We start from the raw sequence: 23,052 nt of genomic DNA on the forward strand, positions 1-23,052 counted from the left end.
GGCGAAACCCTAAAGAAAATATATACATTTAAATGAAACATATCCAGCAACGATTTTTTGGCTATGTGCTGTTAACGATTATTAACGATTTAAAAAAAAATACTCAGCAGGTGTCAATTGTATAAATCTAAAATTGTTTGTGATACCTTTTTAATTAAATTTCCAATACATAAATTAATGAATAAACAACATTACAGTATTTCTATATGAATATAAATACTTTTTTTGTTTAAAGATTCAACATGGTTTTTTTAACATCATTGAATACATGTAGTTAGCTGGTATTTTATCAACTCGACTTCGGACAACTCCCGACGTAAATCGGCGACAGTATTTTTAATTATTTTATCTTTTTTTATACTCTCGAGATAATCATTCAAAAGTAGAGGATTTTCAGCAAAACAATCTGATATAAGTCCCTTTTTTAGTTGTTGATTATACTTCTGGTCACGTGCCTTTTCTTTGACGTGTTGTCTCCATTCCTGTTTTTAACATTCATAGAACAATATTAAGTGTCACTGAAAAGTCATTTAATATGTATGACTCTTTATCTATATCCTATGTAATATTATATACTTATATTCAGTTATATATATTATATTCATGGGTATCCAAACGAGCATACTACATTATCCTTACAATGGTTTATGGTAGCCATTAACTTCTCGAATATTAATAAAAATAAAAATATACAACATGTAAAAATATAATGTATGGGTACGATATAATATAGAGGTATGTCAGTAAGTAACTGTTTTCTATATAATATTGTTTAAATTTAATTTTTGAAAAATAATGCTTGATAAATATAAGAAATTCACAGTTATTAAAAATTATAATATTTTATAATGGTTATAGCTATAAAATATTCTTATTTTTCATTCAAATTTATAATGGGATAGATACCTACACAACTTACAGTTCAAATAATTGATAGGAAATCTAAACATCATCGTCATTATTATAAAACTATATTTATTTGGGTGATTGTAAACTCGGGCGCCCGGGAATTGGGCCACACAATTCACCTTTTTTTCCAAAGGTATACGGTAATTGGGCCACTAAAATTTTATATTTATAATAGAAAGACCCGGTGATTGGGCCATTATTACGTTTTAAATTGTAATAAAATAATATTCAAGAGGATGTCAGTGCACTATTTTTCTCTCTTTGGACCATGCGCAACATAGACCAAAACGCATTTGCGCATAATCATTTTTTCTATGAATTTACAACATTATTTTGTTTATTTTGAAAGTCAAATAACAATAAAACACAAAATCGATATGTCATTCCCTCAAAAATATTATTATCTATCTTTTTTATAATGGGTGATTTTACTCTACGATTACTAAAAAATATAGAAAAAATGATTCTGCGTAAATGCGTTTTGTGTATGCTACGCGTGGGCCAGAAAGCCTTTGTATTATATTTTTATGTACCGATTAGAAAGTATTTTTTTCATATTATTTATTTTTTGTCAACCTTTATAGTCCTTATGTTATATTTGTAAAATGAGTATTGGCATTCTTCATAAAAATTATTTCATATTTGACTGATTGTATGGACCTTGTTGTATATTAAATTAGTTAAATCTGTATGGAAGTATTTAAAAAAAATATTAATTATTTGACAAATTGTATTTTTATATGTTAAAACAATAATAATAAATTAATAAACATTACATATTCGTATTAATAGTATATTTGTGTGCTATACTTTTATGGCCAATCTCCGGGTACACTTTAAAAATATAGATTTAATTTGTGGCCCAATCTCCGGGTAGTAAAATGTAAACAAATATTTTATACAAAACAGGTCGTTAAAATGTGGCCCAATACCCGGGTGCCCGTAAGCTCCACCGATTTACAGGTAGTCGATTTTAAGGTTGGATTTATGGGGCTAGGTAAATTGAGTCCGAGATAAGTTTGGTACATTTTGAAAGCGGTAAACTGAGTCCCGGGGAAAAATAGGTAGTAGGTAAGTTGAGTCCCTGAAAAAATAAGGCAGTAGGTAATTTGAGTCCCAGGGAAAACGATTTATATGCATTTAAAATTTAAAAATGTGTACTATAAAATTATTTTTTGTGATTTGTGGACAATTCATTGACTGCATGTATATGATTTTTAAAATAGCAATATGCATTTTTATTGCATAAAAATAATTATATAATTAATAAAAATGCATGTTGCTATTTTCAAAATAATATACATGCAATCAATGAAAGTCCACAAATCACAAATAAAAATGTTATAGTGCATATTTTTAAATTTTAAATGCATATAAATCGTTTTTCCCTGGGACTCAAATTACCTACTACCTTATTTTTTCTGGAACTCAACTTACCTTCTACCTATTTTTACCCGGGACTCAATTTACCGAGTTAGGGTCATTTGGGACTCAATTTACCAACCCAGGGATTTATAACATGTAAATTCCACCGATACATTTTTTTTACCTGAAAACGTATGTGTATGCCAACGGATCTACTATTTAAATTTGAAAGATTACAATTTCCATTGAAACATGCGTTTGCTTTTACAATAAATAAATCACAAGGGAAATCATTAAAATGTACTGGAGTTTTACTTGAAGAACCATGCTTTTCACACGGTCAATTTTATGTAGCATGTTCACGGGGAAGAGATCCTCAAAATTTATACATATACAGTCCAAAAGGAAAAACAAAAAATATTGTATACCAGCAAGCATTGTTATAATATAATCATGTACGATTATCATAGATATTTATTATTTATAGATGTTAATTACACGTATTTTTTTTCAAAAATTAAAATTTTTTGACATTGTTAATCATAAATTCTTGTATAAGTACTTAAATTATTCTTGTGCAATGTTTAATGTAAAAACATATTCTTCAAATGTACTTTATTTTTTTTTTCAATATATATAAACATATTTTAGCTTTGAATTATATAAAACAGAGTTATCCGAACAACAAAAATAAAAAAAATATATAAAGTTAAATATTATGTTCATAGTTACTTACCCCAGTTTATGCCGTTAATCAGGACTGAATAACATATCATACAACATTTTATACTTTACAGTGATACATTTTAATTACCTTCCTAAAAATATCTTGAAACAAGATATAATATATAATATAATATATAATATAATACATTTATATATATCAAAGAATAAACAAATATAATAAAAGCGAGTGTTTGAATAATTGTCTAAAGTAATAAAAGTTAACTTCTACCTTTTTTTTTTTATTTCTTGTTTAAAATTTTAGTATACTTAAAATACTTTAAGTTTCGTAGTATTTAAAAAAAAAAAATATGGAAAAAACCTTAAAAGCAGAGGTAAAAACTGACAATCACAAACCGAGAGAAATATCTGAAGAAAAAAAAAATGTTGAAATTAAAGATAAAATAGAAAAAAACGAAGAAAAGAAAATAACCTCAGATAATATTGTACAAAATGTTGAATTAACCAAGATTTCAGAATTGAAAGAAAACATGAGAGTAAAATTTTTATTTACTACAACATTAAACTAAATCACATTATATATGGTATAAAACATTTTTATAATAATTTAAGATGGACAGTTAAAGGAAGGATTACAAATAAATCAACAGTAAATACATTTCATAATAATGGAAATAAATTATTAAATTTTGATTTAATTGATACAAGTGGAGAAATAAAATGTGTGGCGTTTGGAAGGATTTTAGATCAATTTTTTGATTTAATTAAAGGATATTCAATTTTTTTTTAATTTATTGTTAAATTTCATTAATAACTCCCATAATTTAGATTCAGGATGTTTATTATGTAAAAAAAATGGTGTGATTAGAAAAAAAAATTCGAGCTTCAATAAATTAAACCATGACTGAAATATTACTAACACAAAAATCAGAAATCCAGATAGTAAATGAAGAAGATAATTCTATAATAAAATTTGATTTTAATTTTATTAAGCTGAATAATTTATCAAAAATTAATAAAGATACAATGATAGGTGAATATTAATTTATAGTTAAGATATCAATTTATTAATATTCTAAAATTTCAGATATAAATGGCCTTATTAATAATATGGGATCTATAAAAGTATACATGTCAAACGCTGAAATGCAATTAAAAAGGAAGGAAATTGAAATTGTTGATGATATTTTTAAAATTTTTTTTTTATTAGCTTTCAGTTTAACTATTACAGCTCAACAATTATTTGAAAGACATAACAAGATACAGTTCAATAGAATACAATATTAAAAAAAGTATAGATAAATGATAACAATGAAAAAAAAAATAAAGTAAATAAAGAAAATCATATTATGAAACCAGCCTCCAAAATAAAATTAATAATTATATTTGTTACTATTTCCGAATTGGTGTTGAGGATGGAGGAAAGATTGAGAGGAACATTGATGGAGTTAAGAGAATTAAATAAAATAGCGCGCTTCACTTGCAGAAAAGGGCAATCAACGAGAAGATGAGAGAGATCGCAGATACTTTCGTTAGGATGTAGAGTACAGAGTGGGGAGTTATTTAGACCTAATTTATACGAGTGAGCAGGTAGTAAAGTATGACCAGAACGTAGGCGATTGAATTGTATGATACTAGATCTTGGTAAATTGAGGTTGTTAAACCATATTTTGTTAAGAACATTTGGTACGATGTTTTTGTATCTGGTAGCAAACTCAGCTGAGAGATTTGACTAGTATGTGGACCAGAGGTTAGATATATGACACCGTAAAATTGGAATAAAATCAGTACGAGGGAGTTGGGTAAGAGCATGGCATATTAAATTGGACGTTGATTTCGCCAGATTATCGGCGACTTCGTTTCCATGTATACCGATATGGCTTGGAACCCAAAGAAATTGTATGGTATAATTGGCTTGATGGAGTTTTAGGATGATTGATTTAATGATAAGGATTAGAGAAGACAGATGAGAGTCAAAAGTATTAGACATTAGTGCTTGTAAACAAGACATTGTATCAGAAGCAATTAAGTATTTATTGGAGACAAGGTTTGAAATAAGAGATAAAGCTTCAATGATTGCATAGCACTCAGCAGTGGAAGATGAAGAAGAAGGAGGTAGGTTGTTTGAGAAGGAAATATGTAGTTCTGGGATATAAAAGGAATAGCCGACAGAAAGAGGTGAAACAGAGCCATCAGTATACACCACAATGAAATGATCAAAATTCAACTTAAGAAACTTAGAAAAGATTTTATTGACCATTGGGGAAGACATTTTTTTAAGTTCCAGAGAGGATAGGGATGAGAATTGGTTTTCAAATCTAACAAGAGGAGAGAATAGAAGAGCTTCAAATGATTGTTCGTAAAGAGGTAATTTGGATGATTTACAGATGTATTGGTGAAAATTAGACAGAGCATTAGCTGAGATAGATAGTATAGGCATAGACTTAGATACATAACGCCAAGAAAGAAAAAGAGAATAAAACATGTCAAAAATAAAATGGTTTGATTAAGCTAGAGATTTAAGGAGAAATTTACCGGTTAACCATTGACATCTAATATTAAAAGGTGCACAGTTAGCTTCGACCTCAATGACAGGACAAGGAGTGGATTTAACAAAACCCATAATGTTCCTCCAACAGGAAATTTGCAGTTTGTTTCTTTTTTCCAATTCGAGAAGGAAGCAGAGCCGAAAAAAAACAATCGTAGTCTAGTTTGGATCGAATGAGAGTGCGGTAAATTGTTAATAGGCAGGAGGGGTGTGAGCCTCACCAGGTATTCGACACTACTCTAAGGAAATTGGACCAACGAGAAATAGTAGCTGAGAGTGAAGTTATGTATGGTTTCCAGCGTAGTTTTGTGTCAAGTATGATGCCCAAATATGTGGAATTGGGAACAAAGGAGATGGCTTTGTTATCGTAGTAAACGTTAGGAGGATCTATATATCTACGTCGAGTGAAAATAACAGAAATACATTTCTCCGGAGCAACTTCAAAAGATACCCTATCTAATATGGTTTTTAGGTCTTTAAGAGCTGAATATAGATGTTCAACAGCAACACTAAGAGAATTATTAGAAGTGAAAATGACCATATCATCAGCATAAATGAGACATTGATGCCCGAGGGACGTTAGATTCTTTTCGACAATGCTCATATATATATTGAAAAGTAATGGACTAAGACAACTACCTTGCGGCAGACCTGTGAAAGTAGAACGAGTATTATGTGAGCCAAAAGGAGAGGAGAAGAAGAGATTTCTATGATTACAGAGAGAGAGCAAAATGTTACAGAAATTAGGAGGAGCATGTAAAGAAAGGAGATGTGAAATAAGAGTGGAGATATTGACGGAGTCAAAGGCGCCGCGAATATCAACGAAAGTAGCTACAAAAAATTGCTTATTGTTAAAGGAGTGATAATATGACCCACGAACGTTGCGAGGCATTCGATGGTTCCCAGACCTTTCCTGAATGCAAAAATATTAGTAGATAGAATAGAGTTAGATTCAAGCTACCAATCAAGCCTTGATTTGAGCATGTATTCGAATATATTGCACAGAGGAGAGATTGCTATTGGTCAGAAGGAAGTATTAGAGTTTTGTTTAGGTATAGGTATGATTTTGTAGGAGTTCCACGACAACGGGATTTGTTGATTATTAAGTATGTTGTTCATTATAGAGAGGAGAGAATCTAAAGCGTTTTTGGGAAGGTGTTTAAGCATAAGTGGAGAAATATTATCGAGTCCAGACGCGATAGACTGTCGAGAAGAAATAGCTAGTTGTAATTCTAATAAATTGAAATTGTTAGTAAGAACATGATCGGGACGGATAGAAGGAGAATAACAAGGGAAAATTTCGGAATAGTTTGGGACATAACATGGCGCAATTTTAGAGCAGAAACTCTCGAACCAATCATCGTTATCAGGACGCACAAGAGAAATAACGCAGTTTTTGAAACGTCGAGCTGTGGACTAGAGGTGTTGTATGGTATTGGATGGTTTTAGGGTAGAGCAAAAACGCTTCCAACTATTTATTTTTCATTTTTTAAAGTTCGAGTTGTGAGGGCACATGCATTGCTATATAAGAGAAAGTCGGACATAGAACCTGTGCGACGAAAAGTTTTAAAAAGTGAGGATCGATTTTTCACTGAATTGGTACAAGTAGAGTTCCAACAGGGAGGAGTGGGTGGTTATTTGGTCTCGTGCTGGGAATCGTTGATATAGCTGCATTATCAATGATGTTTGTGAACGCTATATAGGATATTAGAGGGTTTGGATCATTTGGTAAAGATGAGATTGAGTTTTGGATATGGAGAGAGAAAGACGCCCAATCCGTTTTATTAAAATTGAAGTGAATAGGAATATTTCGGATTGAGTCAGGTTTGGAAATTGGGTACGTGAGATTGGAAAAGTTTGTTACAATGGTAATTGAGAAATGATCACTACCGTGAGCCTCGCATAAAGTATTCCATGATAACTTCCAAGCAAGGTCGGGAGAGCAAAAAGATAGATCAATGGCTGAATCAGTGGAGTTTAAGCGCCCCACGTGTGTAGGACTACCGTCGTTTAAAAGGCATAAGCCTAATGAGTTTATAGTGTCAAATATCTGGTTACCTCTACGAGAAGTTAGAGTGAAACCCCAGGCGGGATGAAAGGCGTTGAAGTTGCCGCAAAATAGAGAGTTTTGAGTGACTAATTTAAAGGTGGTCAGCTAGAGATCATTAGGAACATTAGAACTACTGGGGATATAGCAAGACCATACCTTAAGTGGAAATGGGAAATCTGTTTTCGAAATTTCGATACCAATAATAATATCAATTTTAAACCTTAAGAGACTATTTTATATTATATTATATTTCTAGTTATAATGTCAATGGGAATAAGCTTAGATTTAAAAGAATTATGTATAGCTATGGCGACGCCACCATAACCATCTGGCCGATCACATCTAAATGTCCTGAAATGTGGTATTTTGTCGTGATGGGAGGAGCCATGTCTCGGAAAGAATGGCTATGGAATATTTTTGGCTGGCGAGTAAGTACTGCAGAGATGGAAAGTGAGCTGCAAGGCTCCTAAAATTCCATTGCAAAATATTGAAATTTTGAGGGGAGTTTATTTTATTTTTGTGAGAGGATTACATAATTATTTAATTGTATATAATTTATTGAGGTTATAAGTGTGATGGCTAGATAATTGTTATTATTGAACAGGAGAATTAGGAATAGGTATCGCTAGGAGGGAAGATAAAGAAGATTCAATTAGGTTCTGAAGGGAGGAGGGAGGAAACGGAGAAAATAACGAAGGGGAGTTAATGAGGGATTCGGAGAGTTTGAGAGATAGCGTATTTACCCAAGAGAAATCATTTTGGGTATTCTCTTGTACAAGAGATTGATTAATATCTGATTTGTTTAAATAACTCCCATTAGGAGAAGAATACGATTGTACAACTGGTAAAGAAATATCTCCTTTAGATTGAAAAGGACAATGTTTATGTTTAATTTTTTTTTTAATTGAAAAAATGGTGATTGTCGTTAAGACTGGGGAAATGATCATTATTAAGAGGGTGGTTAATTTCTATAGATTTAGAAGTTGGAGACTGGTTGTTAACAATGTCAGAATATTTGAAAACAGAAGTATAACAATTATTTTTCTTAAAAGCTAACGCATCCTTATAAGAAATATTTTCAGTTGCCATGATTTTTTTGATACTCTTTTGGGTAGACCATTCTTTGCAACTTTGGTCCGTAGACAGGTGAGGAAGCTTGCAAAAAAGACAAACCGGATCGGTGGCTTGGGCAGAGGGACATGTTTCGAGCGTGTGCTTGGCTTCACCACAGTGACTGCACCGTGCGTCACTACGACAGTATTTTTGTGTGTGTCCAAACCGTAGACAACGGTTACATTGAACGGGATAACGAATACTAGGCTTAACTTCAAAAAGCATATTGAATAGGGAGATGACAGGTGGAATTTTGGTTGCAACAAATTTCAATTCGACAAGTAAAATTTCGATTCGTAATAGTATTACCATCTCTTTTTATGGAGATACGCTTAAAGTTTTCTATTGTTTACCTGGAAACCGTTATCACTCGGAATTTTAGAACTTAGGCATATATTGCCGTTGATGATCGAATTGAAAGTAATTTTAACTTTTTTTGAGCCAACTGGTTTAATATTGGTAATGCCAGTGAAGTTGGTAGAAAAGAATTTTGCTATTTTAAACGGGTGCAAATTCCCTAAATTTTTGTTTTGATCGCTGCATTCAGCGAGTATTACTATAGGACCATTATAGTCCGGTGAAAAATATCGGAGTCGAGTGTTAATGTTATTATTTTCGATAGCTGGATTTTGGGTTGTTAATGGCATAGTGATATCTGTAGATAACGTAGTGGCTGAGGCAGACTCATTAGAACGGTCGCAGCCGTTAATAGCATCATCGACCATAATTGGCTCGTGCGCGTTATCGGGTATGTTATAAATGAAAGCAGTGTTAGATGTATCAAGAACCGGTGGATTATCCATAATTTGTTGTAAACCTGGAGAAACGGGACTGGTTGGAATTGGTTTAGCTTTAGACTTACGTGAGTAAGAGACGAGTGTAAATTCGGAGTTGAGCCCCGAACTTTTATTTTGAGAAGTCGATTTTAGTCTGTTCGTAGACGGATTTTGGCCGGCGCGAGAGCCGCCGCCCGAAGACGACGACATAGATAAAACGAACTAATTAGAAATATACAAAATATATTATACAGAGCAGACTTTATCAGCAATGCACTAAAACGATACACGACTGTTCACAACGGCACAACGGCGAGGGAACGCAGACTGGTTGATGATACTTATTCAAAGGTAACAAGAATTTATCTTTTGTAAAAAAGATATTGTATTTAAAAAAAAAATTTATTGCATTACCTACTTATTATCAATTATCGATAAATCTTTTTAGATTTCATTAATGTAATGGAATTCAAATCAAATAGACAATTTGGATGGCGATAGAAATGACATAATTGTTTTAAAAAATTTCAAAGTTTCTGATTATTATGGAATAAAGAGTTTAAATTTACAATTTACAACAAAAATTCTAATAATCCTAATTTTGATGATGTAAAAAAAGTAAATAAGAATGCAAATTGATATATTTTATAATTTGTTTGTCAATAATTAATTATTGATATATATTAATATATTAATTATTAATATATTGATAATTTTTAATCACAGCTTATCATAGTGGTATATTTTAAATGGAAAAAAAAATTACACTCTAGTCAGAGAACAAATTATAAAAGAATATAATTTTATGAAAATTCATACAATTTTTAATAAAGTGAATAATACCATCATTGGTAAAATGAATTGATATAGATAAGTTTGGAAAAAATTATGATAGTTATTATAAAACTTGCTCTACAGATATTATTGCAATAATTAATGACCTTAAAGAACCAACAGAAATATCTGCTTCAAATGGTGTAACATATAAAAAACAAGAAATCATTTTGATTGATGAAGGATTAAAAACGGTATTAATTTTGTATATGTTAACCAATAGTCCACTTTTAAAAACATAAATAGAAATGATAATAGCAGACAATAATTGCAACACAAGATATTAGTATTAATGGTTATTCATTTTCAAATTATACGCAGATGGTATTAAATTTGTGGAATGAAAATATTAATAATTTTGAAGGGAAAAATAATGATGTTATAACCATCAGTAATGTCAAAATTGGTGAGTATTAAAACCAGAAAACTTTAGTTTTAACAAATGCATCACAAATAACAATAAATCCTGACGTTCCTGAGGCGAATAGGTAAATAATTGGTAGTTCTTAATAAAATTAGGGAAAAAAATATTAATATAATTTCTTTAGATTGAAAGAAGAATTTAAACGTATTGAAAAAAAGGACATTGAAAATGTTAAGTTCACCAAAATAAACTTAATTTAAAATTTAGAAGATCAAATATTTATAAGTATGAAATTATAAAATATACCGAGTGATTCTTTTATCATGAAACACTCATTATTTCAAAAAGTATGAATGTTTAAGAAAATATTTTTTTACATAGTTTCAAGTTGATAAAAATAACATGATAAAAGAATCACTTTATATAAAACAATTATCAAATCAAAATTTTCCAAAAAAAAAATTAATCACTTACAGATATAAACGCTGTTATTGATGATGTGGGTGAAGTAGATAATGTATTTTCTAAAAATGGCCAAACATACGAAAAAAAAGAAATAGCCCTAATCGATGATAGTAATGAAAGGTATTTATTTTTTATTTTTTTTTTTTTGTTTCACTTTTAAATAATATTAAATTTCAAATATACCTACAAATAATTTTAACATTATGGAATGAATTTGCGACTAATTCCATGGGTAAACTAAATACCAAAATAACCTTACGCCTTACGGAATACTAAAATTAGTGACTACAAAAATCAAAGATATTTAACATTGAATCGACAATCAATAGTTTCCTATGACGTGGACAAAACAACTAACATAAAGTAAGAAGCAAAATATATTATATATTACAAGATCGTAAAAATAAATAATTAATTTTCTTGTTTCTACACAAATGTAAACCATTTTTATTCCAGATTTGAAAAATGGTTTAATAGAAAATATAATAACAGATGTTTATTAGATGATGTAAATTAACATGACATTAACCTTCTGGAAAAAAAAAACTATATTCAATAAATAATTTTTCAATTTTCTATTGTTATCCTATTGTTATTTTCTAATATTAATTATTGTCTATCCCTAATATCATATTTCTCCTATTACACCCATATTATATTTTTTTCTAGGTTAATTATTTAAAACTTACTTCTAGAGAAAAAATTCCACTGGCAAAGTCGGGTAACACCTGCTAGTATATAAATAATAAATCTGTACATAAATCTGTACATTTATTACTCACGTAATGTTAATAATTATATATTTTTCTATTATTTCTATTTGATTTTTATATGATTTTTTTTTTTTTAATTATTGTATTTAAATACAATAGATATATTATAATTAGGGCCCGGATTTAAATGCACTCAAAACCATACGAATATGCACTAAAAAATAGCCAAACATGTCCTTAAAAAATGCAATTTACCTCAAAAAATGACCTTAAAAATGCCATTTATATTTATTTTTTATACAATTTGTTATTTTAATTTGAAATTTATTATTAAAATATATTTATTACTTTATTGAAAAAAAAAAAAATGGAAAAATTGACTTTTTATGCTGCTATGAAAAAACATACCAGTGGAGTTTACATTTTTTTTTATAGATAACAATCTTACATTTAGATTTTATAAGAGGTAGGTAAATTTACTCCAATTTTTAAACTAACGGAGCTACACGTATTCTGCTGAGCGTAGGTACAATTTGATATGTCGTACGCGTGTAAGATAGAGACAACATATGCGGGTAAGACGTCCTCTTAAACTAATATATTAAAATTGTTTTTAAAAAACTTACATCTTTGATTTGTTTTAACTCAGACTCTTTTCTATCCTTTTCTTCTTTTAAATCGATAAGTTTTTTGTCAATATCAGGAATCTTAGATAATTCAGACTTCAGAACTTTTAGTCCTTGGGCTTTGATATTTTTCCTTGTAAAAAAAATGAAGAATCTTAAAACTTTTAACCCATAAATATTTTTTTTTTTTATATTATGGAATGAAATTTTAAATTTTGGCATTCGTATACTTCTATGAATCAATTCACTTCATTCAACAAGATCATACAACAGATCAAAGTCTGGAAAAATTAATTCAAACAAACCTAAATATTGATATTTTTCATTCTTTCATTATTTTATTTTAAAAATCCTCAAAACTTATAATCTTGTTAAATGAAGAAGTGTGGATCCAAACAACAGTATAAAAATTTGCAAGACGCTAAAATCTGAATATAAGATTAAATCAATAATATACCTCTTTAAAACGAAATCTATTTTTTGGTATAAAGAAGTTTATCGTTTAAAGATACTAAAATGTATGATGTATAAGTTATAATGGTGCGTAGGTGTTGCAGTCATTAATTTCAGTTGTAATGACATTTCTAACTGAGGAAGTATCCGTTAAATGATGATTTTTGTGTACACCAAAATCAAACAAATCACAACGTCGAACACGAAAAAGTGCTGCAGAAAGTCAGAACCTTGATACCTAATGAAATAATCAACGTTGTAGATAAAATACCTCATGGATAATAACCCACGAAGATATTATCTTATAGCCGTTGAAAGCAGACCTTATTTAAGGGGTTGAATATCTCCATTGAGAATAAATGCGAGTGTCTGAGACAGAGGCGTTCTCAGGAATTTTCAATGGAGGGGGATGAAAGAAATTGTTACATGATAAGCCGTAAGGGTTACCAAAAATATACATCACTAATATGTAAGAAAATAAAGAGCCTTGGGGGGAATCTATCCATATCCATATGAGAGCATCTGAGCATGAGTGACTCATGTGTAATCATAAGTGTGCCAGAGTTTCCCCGAACGCATAATTACAACGTTTTATCAGTAAAACAATTTACCAACAATTTTATTGCTGTCATGGTACGTATTGTATTAATAAAACGGGTAACATTTTATAATATATACTATATCCACAAAACAGTACTTCAGAGAATAAAAAAAAAGGCTTTTTGTGCGTAAGTAAGTAAGTAAGGACGTCAAACACGCATGTGTTGTCTCCGTCGTTATGGGTATGTAAATTATGAATATTTTAAAATGTTCATAACTCACTTAAAAATTAAAATATCGTAAAAAAAAACCAACGAGAGAACACAGATAATGTTGCTACCTAAAAGTTTGATAATAGGTGGATTCACTCTAATATCAAAACTGACAATACCCTATTGAAACTAGCAAACGATAATTCGTATACGTGTGTAAGACAGAGACAACACATGCGGGTTAGACGTCCTCTTAAAGCGATTGAAAGAAAAGATAAAATTTTGATATTAATAAGGAAGTGAAATCAATTCCAAAATTCTGATACCTAGACTTGAAAAAATATAAATTCATAACAATCTCAAGATGTTCAACTGTACAAATATTGAAAAAATAATACCTGCAGAGAACGGCGTATATTAATGAAGAAATTGGCTATAATTCGGAGTTGTCGACTTTTTTAGGAGTTAATCTGTCAGACTCAAATTTTTATTGACAATCTGCAATTCATGCCGTTCTGTAGTAATTTTTTTTCAATGTTTTTACAGTTGAACATCTTGAAATTTTCGCGAATTGATGTTATTTCAAGTAAAACCATCAGAATTTGGGTATTGATTTTACTTCTTTATTAACATCAAAATTCTAACATTTTTCCAATCGCTTTAATTTACGCACAAAAAGCCTTTTTTGCTTCTCCAAAGTACTTTTTTGTGAGTTTCAATTATTTTTCTGTAGCACATTTTACAGTGACATCTTGGGACAATGTAATAATTTTGCTAAAAATATCAAAATATGAGCATTTTTGGAATTTTGTGGACACTTTATGTGTACCCAGTTAGTTTTGTTCTCTGTGATCATGATGTTGAATCTCCAGATTTAAAATTATTTTCTCATATAAATTGCAACTGTGTAGGAGCTCATAGGAGCGATTGTGAATTTTCAGTATACACGTTGGCAAAGTCTTTATCTTGTAATAACAAAATATATAATCTCGGGGTTTGCTATTATCGAAGTTTTTAAACTGCAATCAAAATGTTGTAAGTAATTTTCAAATCAACCTGAACATATGATGAGTTGTATCCTTGTTAAAACTTAAACATCTAGTCCCGGTTTTAGATTCTGAATGAAGTGATGAATGTATTGATTTTACAATGATGTTTTTTTTTTTTTTTTTTGTCAGCATAACTAGTCGAAATAATGCTTCGATTTCAAACTTAGGGGGTGGTTTCCGATGTTAAATTGAAGATCCTTGGTGCATTATACAGGTCAAAAGTAAACATTTTCCAACAGTTTTCAAAAAAATTGAAAAAAAAAAAAAAAAAATGCTAGAAAAACGGAAATTTTTACGCAAAATCAGTTTTCGACCACATCGATTTTTTTATATGGTTGTAATTCAAAAACTAATCACTGTAAATACTTAAAATTTACACAAAATGTTTATGTTAGTGTTATCTATGTACAGTTTAATTTTCAAAATTTTTTTGAGTTATTTATAGACCACTGAAATTTTCAATTTTTTTGAGAATTTTTTTTTGAAGTGTCGGTAAAAAAATGTTGGACGACCAAAAAAACTTGAAAATTTAATACAAGGTTCCTTATGAGTTGTTCTTATTGTAGCTAAAAAAATTAAAAATCGTAAGTCACAATTTTTTTTTATAAGCGTTTATATTTCAAATTTTTACGAAATCTGTCAAAAACGCTAAAATTTGCAAGTAATTTTGAAGTTGAAAAGCTATAAAAATTTTTGTGTTAATAACTAAGAATTAAAAATACAACACTAAGTTTTACATAAGTTTTCCTTCATGTAGCTATAGAGAAAACTCGAAGAATCATTATAGGAAAACTTTTAAGTGCGGTTGAATTTTAAATTTTTACGAAATAACGTAACGATAACGATTTATCCTCAAACGATTTTAAACATTTGTTATTATTCAAAAAGTATAAGTCATAGATACTTGAAAATTTTTACCAGTTATTTAGATTGGCATTTTCTTTACATGATTTAATTTTCAAAATATTTTGACATTTTTGAGGTATTTATAGACGACTGAAATTTTCAATTTTTCTGAAAATTTTTTTTAAGTGTCGATAAAATTGTTATGGCCCTATCAAAATACTTGAACATTTAATACAAAGTTCCTCATAAGTTACTCTCATAGTGATTAAAAAATTATAAAAATACATAGGCACGATTTTTTTTAATTAGTATTTGAAGTTCAAATATTGACTAAATACATAAAAATTACGGCAATTTTCAAATTATCTTAGATCGAAATTCATAAAAGTTTTTTTTTTAATTCTAAGATTTGAGAATTTAATACAAGGCTCATAATATAGTTTTGCAATAGCAGTTGAAAAATAAAAGAAATATATAGCCACATTTTTTTTTTACATGCATTCAAATTTTAATTTTGACAACATACGTAAAAATCACGAAAATTCGTAAATTATTTTATTGTAGAAATTCATAAAAAATTTTCATTTTATACCTAAGATTTGAAAATTTAATACAAGATTCCTTACAAATTTGTCAATCTTTATCACAAAAAAATGTCAACCGGAAATTCAAATTAAATTTTTATTAGCATTTGAATTTCAAATATTGACAGAAATTCGTCAAAAACATGAATATTTGCAAATTATTTTGTAGTTCAAAATTCATAATATTGTTTGTATTTATATCTAAGGTTATAAAATTTAACACCATGTTCTCCATAAGTTTTGCTTCAAATAGCTATAGAGAACATTTGAAGCGTCATTATAGGAAAAATGTTTTGAGCGTTTGAGTTTTAAATTTTTATGAAATCGCGTAATGATAACGATTTATCCTCAAACCAGGTATTCGTATATCTATGATAATATAAGGTATTATGAATTATGATAACCACATTATAACTACACTAATTGATTAACCATGCCTTATGCAAAATGCGTCTTAATTGAAAAATAAAATATTTATTTCAAAATAGAATATATGACAATATTAAAATATAATATATCCTAGACTGACAAATCATCTCCGTACAGAATCGTTTTTCGTATACAATGATACCTATCATTGCATTCAAATTTAATCCCATCCATTACAGTAACCTACTGTACAGCAGAGCCACATCCACGACTTACCCACTTTTTTTAATTGAACGTCCAAAATCCATAAATGCTTTTAACTCATACGGTTTTTTCGGATCATTTTTATGAATACTTGTAAAATATTTGATTGCAATTCTTGGACATTTTTATAGGAACATACAGTGCAAGTTTTTATATAAACATCCTTATGCATAGCGATATTATTAATCTGATAACTTTTATTCAATATTGATTGTAATAGGAAGTAGGGTATTACACTATTACTATATTATTATTTGTTGCAAAAGTATATTAAGGTCCGGGAAAAAGCGTAAATCTTGCAGCCTGTTTATCCAGTAATTTTTGATAATCAGTCATCACGTTCAAGATATGATCTAATGAAATTTTTTTTATTTGATTTCTCAATGTTGGATTTGATAATAGTAAGAGGAATGTAACCACTGCAAATAATCACTCTAAAGTTCTTATAGGAACCCTCTGAGTTTGGATATGTTATTAGATCGTTATTTTAATGAACTTCCAATTAATTTTATTTATTTATCAATTTATTTTTATTAATTTATTTAATTTCAAAACATTTAACTTCTGTTAAAATAGTATAAAAATATGTTGTGATTCGAAAGACAATATTGAGGGAATAGAGCCCCTCATAAGTTTGTATACGTGAGTGAGACACTGGCTCACTACGGTCCCTTGATTTATATTGTAATGGTTGTTAATATCAATAAACGGCGCTCGGCTAACTGGGGGTAGGATTACCGCAAGGAAAAGTTTACCCCAGGTTTTCATGGAGTACACATACCAAAAATTTACTACCTCCAAGACAAAAACTGCATCTAAAGAAAAAAACTACCTCCAACGAAAAAACTACATCTGAGGAAAATACTACCTACAAGGAAAAACTGCCTCCATATTCAAAACTACCTCCAACGAAAAAACTTCATCCGAGGAAAAACTACCTCCGTGGTCAAATTTACCTCCAAATAAAAACTATGTTCATGGTCAAAACTATCTACAAGAAAAACTACCTCCACTGTGCCTCTGCATTTATAGGGGAAACACCGTGGACTAAGGTCCTAAGGAAGAAAGCCTCCAAGGCGGCAATGGTTGGTAGAAACGGGCGATGGTTAGGGATTGGTTAGGTTAGATAAGTACCGCGCTAATATTAGTACAGCACAGAACGAAAAATAAAACTCACAAAACTGCAGTTTTTAGCTCTGTCACTCTGCACTCCGCATACAACCAACGCATGTGAGTGAGAAATCCGAGCGCCTAGACAAGATTTAATGTGTAATAGTCTCGTTATCAGATCGGGTCGAATTGTTATTTATTTCATATATAATATATCATATATAATATAGGTATGTGTGCTGTTTTTTCTCGGTGTTTCTTACGTATAGAAAGGAGTCACTAGCGAGACTCTTCAATAGTTCATAATTTTAAATCAGTGGCGTACTTAGAATTGATTTTTTTTGTTGGTGAGGGATTATTTTTATTTTTAATGAAAAAAATTTTAATCTCATAAAAAATTAACTCTTCCTCAAAATTTCTGAGTGGGTTTTATCTCCCCCTTCCCCTGTTTGTATGTCAATGATACACATTATTATTATATTATAAACACTTACCAATTGTGTAAATTATGATTAATTAATAAATCAATAAAATAAAAATGCAAAATCAATTTATTTATATAGGTAATTAAATTAAAATAACTAACCTAATATGAACCTTAACGTACATTGTGTTTATTCAAATGAACTTGGAAGACGACATAAGGCCATAAGGGTGTGCTCGTCAACCATTCGACCACGAAGAAAACTTATAATGAAGAGAAAGCAGTCCCAAATTTAAGACTAGATTTTTTATGAAGTTGTAATGTATCTTGTTTTTCCATTTCAATAAATTTAAGATTTATGATAATTGTAATGACATTTTTTCTATCCTAAATAAACGCACTATTTTAAATTGTTAACCAATAATCTACTGATATATAACTACTTTGGTATTAATAAATTATATGATCAAATTCTATACTATAAAATAAAATATGTATACATATTACATAAGTCAATGACAAGTGTGCTTTGGCTAAATATGGGTTGGGATTAGTGTGCCGCGAAGGAAAAAGGTTGGGAAACAGAATAAAGCAATAGAAAAGAAAAGTACTCACATAGATTCTATACTATTTTCAAGCTTCTTATTTTTGCTTGATAATTCCTGGTATTCAGTTATGCTGAACGTGCTTGGTGCCAAATTTTCAATATCTTTTTTCATCTTTTTACATTTTTGTTTCTGTGCAATAAATTCCAAACGAGTTTTAATTAATTTTATATCCGCCCGTTTACAGGTTTCAAGCAATTCTTCTACATCCTATAATTATATAACATGAATTAAGTCAATCATAAGAAACATCGTATTATCGTAATACTGATATTATTATTATTATATTATTATATTATTATTATTATTATATTATTATTATTATTATATTATTATTATTATTATTATTATTATATCATTATTATTAGGTATATCAAATATTCATACAAAAAATTATTTTAGTGGTACTACGAAATTAAATTAATTTATTATTGTACCTAAATGAAATGTATTTTAGATTCTGAGTGGAGCGATGAATGTATTATTGATGTTACAATGTCGTTTTTGTGTGTGTCAGTGTACATAATAAGTTGTCAAAATATTATTATTTATTATTCCTCTTTTTAAATATTTAAAAAAATTACAGCTTCTCAACGTGTACTGGTTCATAAATTGGATAAATTGTTCAATTAATTTTGGATACATATTAACTATGATAATATGAAATTGGACGTATGTAGGAGTGCGTGATTGTAATTAATATTATTTATAATAATTAATAATTATATACAGAGTGATCGGTGATTCACAAAACATGGTTATCCCCTTTTTTAGATTCTGAACGGAGCGATAAATTTATATTTATGTGTGTTACAAATTACAATGATGTGTGATTTTGTATTTATTTAATTATTTATTGTATCAGTGTACAGTATACACTGTACAGGATAAGTTATCAAAATAATGCTTTGATTTTCAACTTCATTAGCTTTTGCGGTGTAAAATTGAATCTAGTTGGCGCATTGGGGAGGTCAAATTTTGAAATTCCCAATAGTTTTCAAAAGCACCAGGAAAAACAATAAAAAAAATTAAGGAAAAACAGGAATTTGTACGCAAAATCAATTTTTGAGGAAATTGATTTTAGATATTGGTGTAGCCCTAAAACAAATTATCTTAGACACATGAAATTGTAATTCTTTTTAGGTATTTTTTATGAATTACAATAAAATTTTATTCATTGGGTAAAAAAGCTAACAATTTAATACAAGGCTTCTAACCTAACCTCGTATATTGTCACAACGATAGTTAATAACGAAGTAATTAGAAAAAATCTAAAAACTATTGAAATACAGATTTTTTTATAGTTATTTTAAGTTCAAATTTGGATGAAATTACATATTAAATAATCAAGTATAACAATTTCAGTTATGCTTGTAATTTAAAAATATTATTCGTGGGTACTTAAATTTCTAGAGTATACTTTATATTCTAATGTTAATAGCTAATATTGTTAATGACTTATATTAATACTTTATAATTAAATGTATATACTATATATCTACTATGAATGACTGAGTGAGTTGGTTTAATTGGGTACATAATGAATATGATTTGATTAATTTGAAATTTATTTTATAGCTACCTACATTTTTATTTTATCGCATCAGTTTTGTCTTTATCAAAAAAACACACCTCACCCAATATTCACGTATCTTCATACCTAGTTGTAAATTACTTCTTAAAAGTTAATTACCCGAATAATACAGCTCATGTTGGTGTTTCAATCCTCATTAATATGCAATTTATTTCCAACCACCATAATATTTTATATTTATATTTTTGTATTTTGCTTATTCATCTGTTTTACTTAATTTGTCCACTACCGCTTTTATTCATATTTAACCACCTTCTTTCTCTTTTTACTGACCATTTAAACTTTAGGGTAACCAGAATCAACAAATTAAGATTTGTGAAGCGAAACTAAGTGCTATAATATAATACTCTTTCATCTCAATTGATAAATTTAGACATAATGTAAGCAATTTCACATGCTGAAAAGGTAGAAGTATTTATAACTTATCTTTCCAAAACATTCCAAGCCCATGAGGATATTTATGTCCCACAACGGCTCAACAAATAAATACTGTAAAAATCTGATTGGGTTCTACCATACCAATATAGTATGTTCCTACTGGAAAATATTTCGCTCTTAATGAAGTTAAAACATGATATCAAAATATTCTGGTAAAATATCCCTGAGATTTGGTAACGTTTACTAAATATTTGTAAAATAAGGCAATAATATTTCTATGTGCATTTTCAAAGCTATTAACTATACATTAATGTTTTTCTATACCTTGGTAATTCTCACAAATAATAGGTTAAAAATTAAACCTATAAGCTTTTTCTATACTTTTTAAGCATTTGTGAAAGATTTATCCTCAAAAGTTGGTGTTTGAGAGTAAAATTGATGTGGTAAAATTTACTTAGTTTATTTTCACTTCACAGTTCTGACAATAGACTTTAATACAAGATTCTAGTTGATTAGATGCGTGATTATATTGTAGATTTAAAAAAGAAAACAAATTTAAAACCATGAGAGTTACGTTATGAGTGAGTTTTTGTTGTATCTTCTCAAATATCATGCCAACGGCAGTTTTCAATTCTAAGTTATACTGGTTTTCAATGAGTTCTGCACATTCTTTGCGTTTCGATTCCAAGTATTCAGTATTTATGATTAACTTTTCGTTTAATTCATGTTTTCGATGGACTGTCGCTTCTTTTTTATTTTTGAATTCCATCAATAACTTTTCATAGTGTCTCTTTACTTCCTCTTTTGTTCCATTTCTAATCGGTACATCAGATTCGCACTTTTGACAACATATGTACCATAATCATTATTACAAAAAGTATCTATTTTTACTCATACTTATATCATTAAGTTTATTAAATTATAATAAATCTATAATAATAATATAACAAGTAACCGTTAAACGTAAACTTTATAATTTAAAAGTGCAAAAAATAATGTACACAGTATTTTTTATGGAAGTCAAATGTCCATAACATAATTAGAAATATAACTTTGTAAATGAGTCGTCTATTTTTCATTATTTGAGTTTAATTAAATATTTAGTACCTACCTATCTAATTAAAATGTATTTATTTTGAAAATCGGCAACATAAACTTTTAATTGGTATTAAAATTGTATCAAGAAAATAAGAACTGGTATATGAAATGGTTTTTAATAAACAAATTAAGGGAATGGTGTATCTTCTTAATAAAATGTACAACTTCTGTCACTTATCCGTACCTTCTCATCAAGCCTGATAAAAACTCACCAATCCCTTTTCAATGTGTTCGGTCAGGATATTAAACACTCTAATTTTGCGATGTCTGAGGTCTTGCAATTCTAATCTCAGGTTTTCTAGGTGTTCGATTGCTAGCTTGATTTGTTTTTCATCATTAGCATAATCAATTTGCTCATCGATAACGGTTTCATACGACTCAGATTCAGGAAGAATCCGGTGTTTATCAGATTCTATTCCTAACTGCAATAATTCTTCCTGTTCTCTCTCCCACAGTTCTTCACCCAGTGGTTCATAACCGATCTCGCTGAGCTCGTCACTCAACATTTAAAATCAATCAGAAAATAAAATACACAATATAACAATATTTTTTATTTATTTTGTTTTCTCGTTGGTAGGTATATACCTTTTGTTATAAAGTGTCACAGTAAATGTACATACTTCAAATCCTACGATACATGAATTATAATTTAATTCATTTCAACCAGAAACCCTTCGAGCAACATATATTGTTTAATATATTACTAATATCTTATAGTTAATACTATTTAGTACTATTGAATACTAAAATTAAACGTGTAACTAAAAAAGCATCTAGTTAAAATTAGTATATAATTATAATATTTTGATAATTAGGTAGCTATTTTTCGAAGATTCAAAATAAATTATTACCTATTGAATGTAGTTTATAAGCAATTTATTATTAAGTACCTATTGTACAACAATTTTATAAATTAAGGGATTTAAGAAAGTGTATTATTTTATTATGCAATAGTGGGATACTTTTTTTATACAATGGTGTGTTAAATTGTACATTGTAGAAATTTTTCGCATGTTGAACTTTCTCCACGCATTACAATGAACTTCCTCAATTATATCTCTTTTTTTTTTTATTCCACA

General features: G+C 28.9%; 1 protein-coding gene and 2 pseudogenes across 1 annotated transcript; all 3 read right to left on the reverse strand.

Annotated features, from left to right (window-relative positions):
- Positions 1-257: 257 nt before the first annotated feature.
- Positions 258-22,479, reverse strand: LOC149060389 (uncharacterized). Its single transcript, XM_089228954.1, has 5 exons — positions 22,186-22,479; positions 21,450-21,713; positions 18,914-19,113; positions 12,448-12,580; positions 258-482 (listed from the first exon to the last, which is right to left on the reverse strand). The coding sequence occupies exons 1-5, from the start codon at positions 22,477-22,479 to the stop codon at positions 258-260; spliced, it is 1,116 nt and encodes a 371-aa protein (XP_089085080.1).
- Positions 4,691-6,110, reverse strand: LOC149060390 (uncharacterized; annotated as a pseudogene).
- Positions 8,150-8,894, reverse strand: LOC149060391 (uncharacterized; annotated as a pseudogene).
- Positions 22,480-23,052: the final 573 nt, after the last annotated feature.

This window comes from Diuraphis noxia, unplaced genomic scaffold, assembly GCF_037042655.1.
Source record: "Diuraphis noxia isolate RWA-SAM2 unplaced genomic scaffold, SU_Dnox_SAM2 contig0001, whole genome shotgun sequence".
NCBI classification, from domain to species: domain Eukaryota; kingdom Metazoa; phylum Arthropoda; class Insecta; order Hemiptera; family Aphididae; genus Diuraphis; species Diuraphis noxia.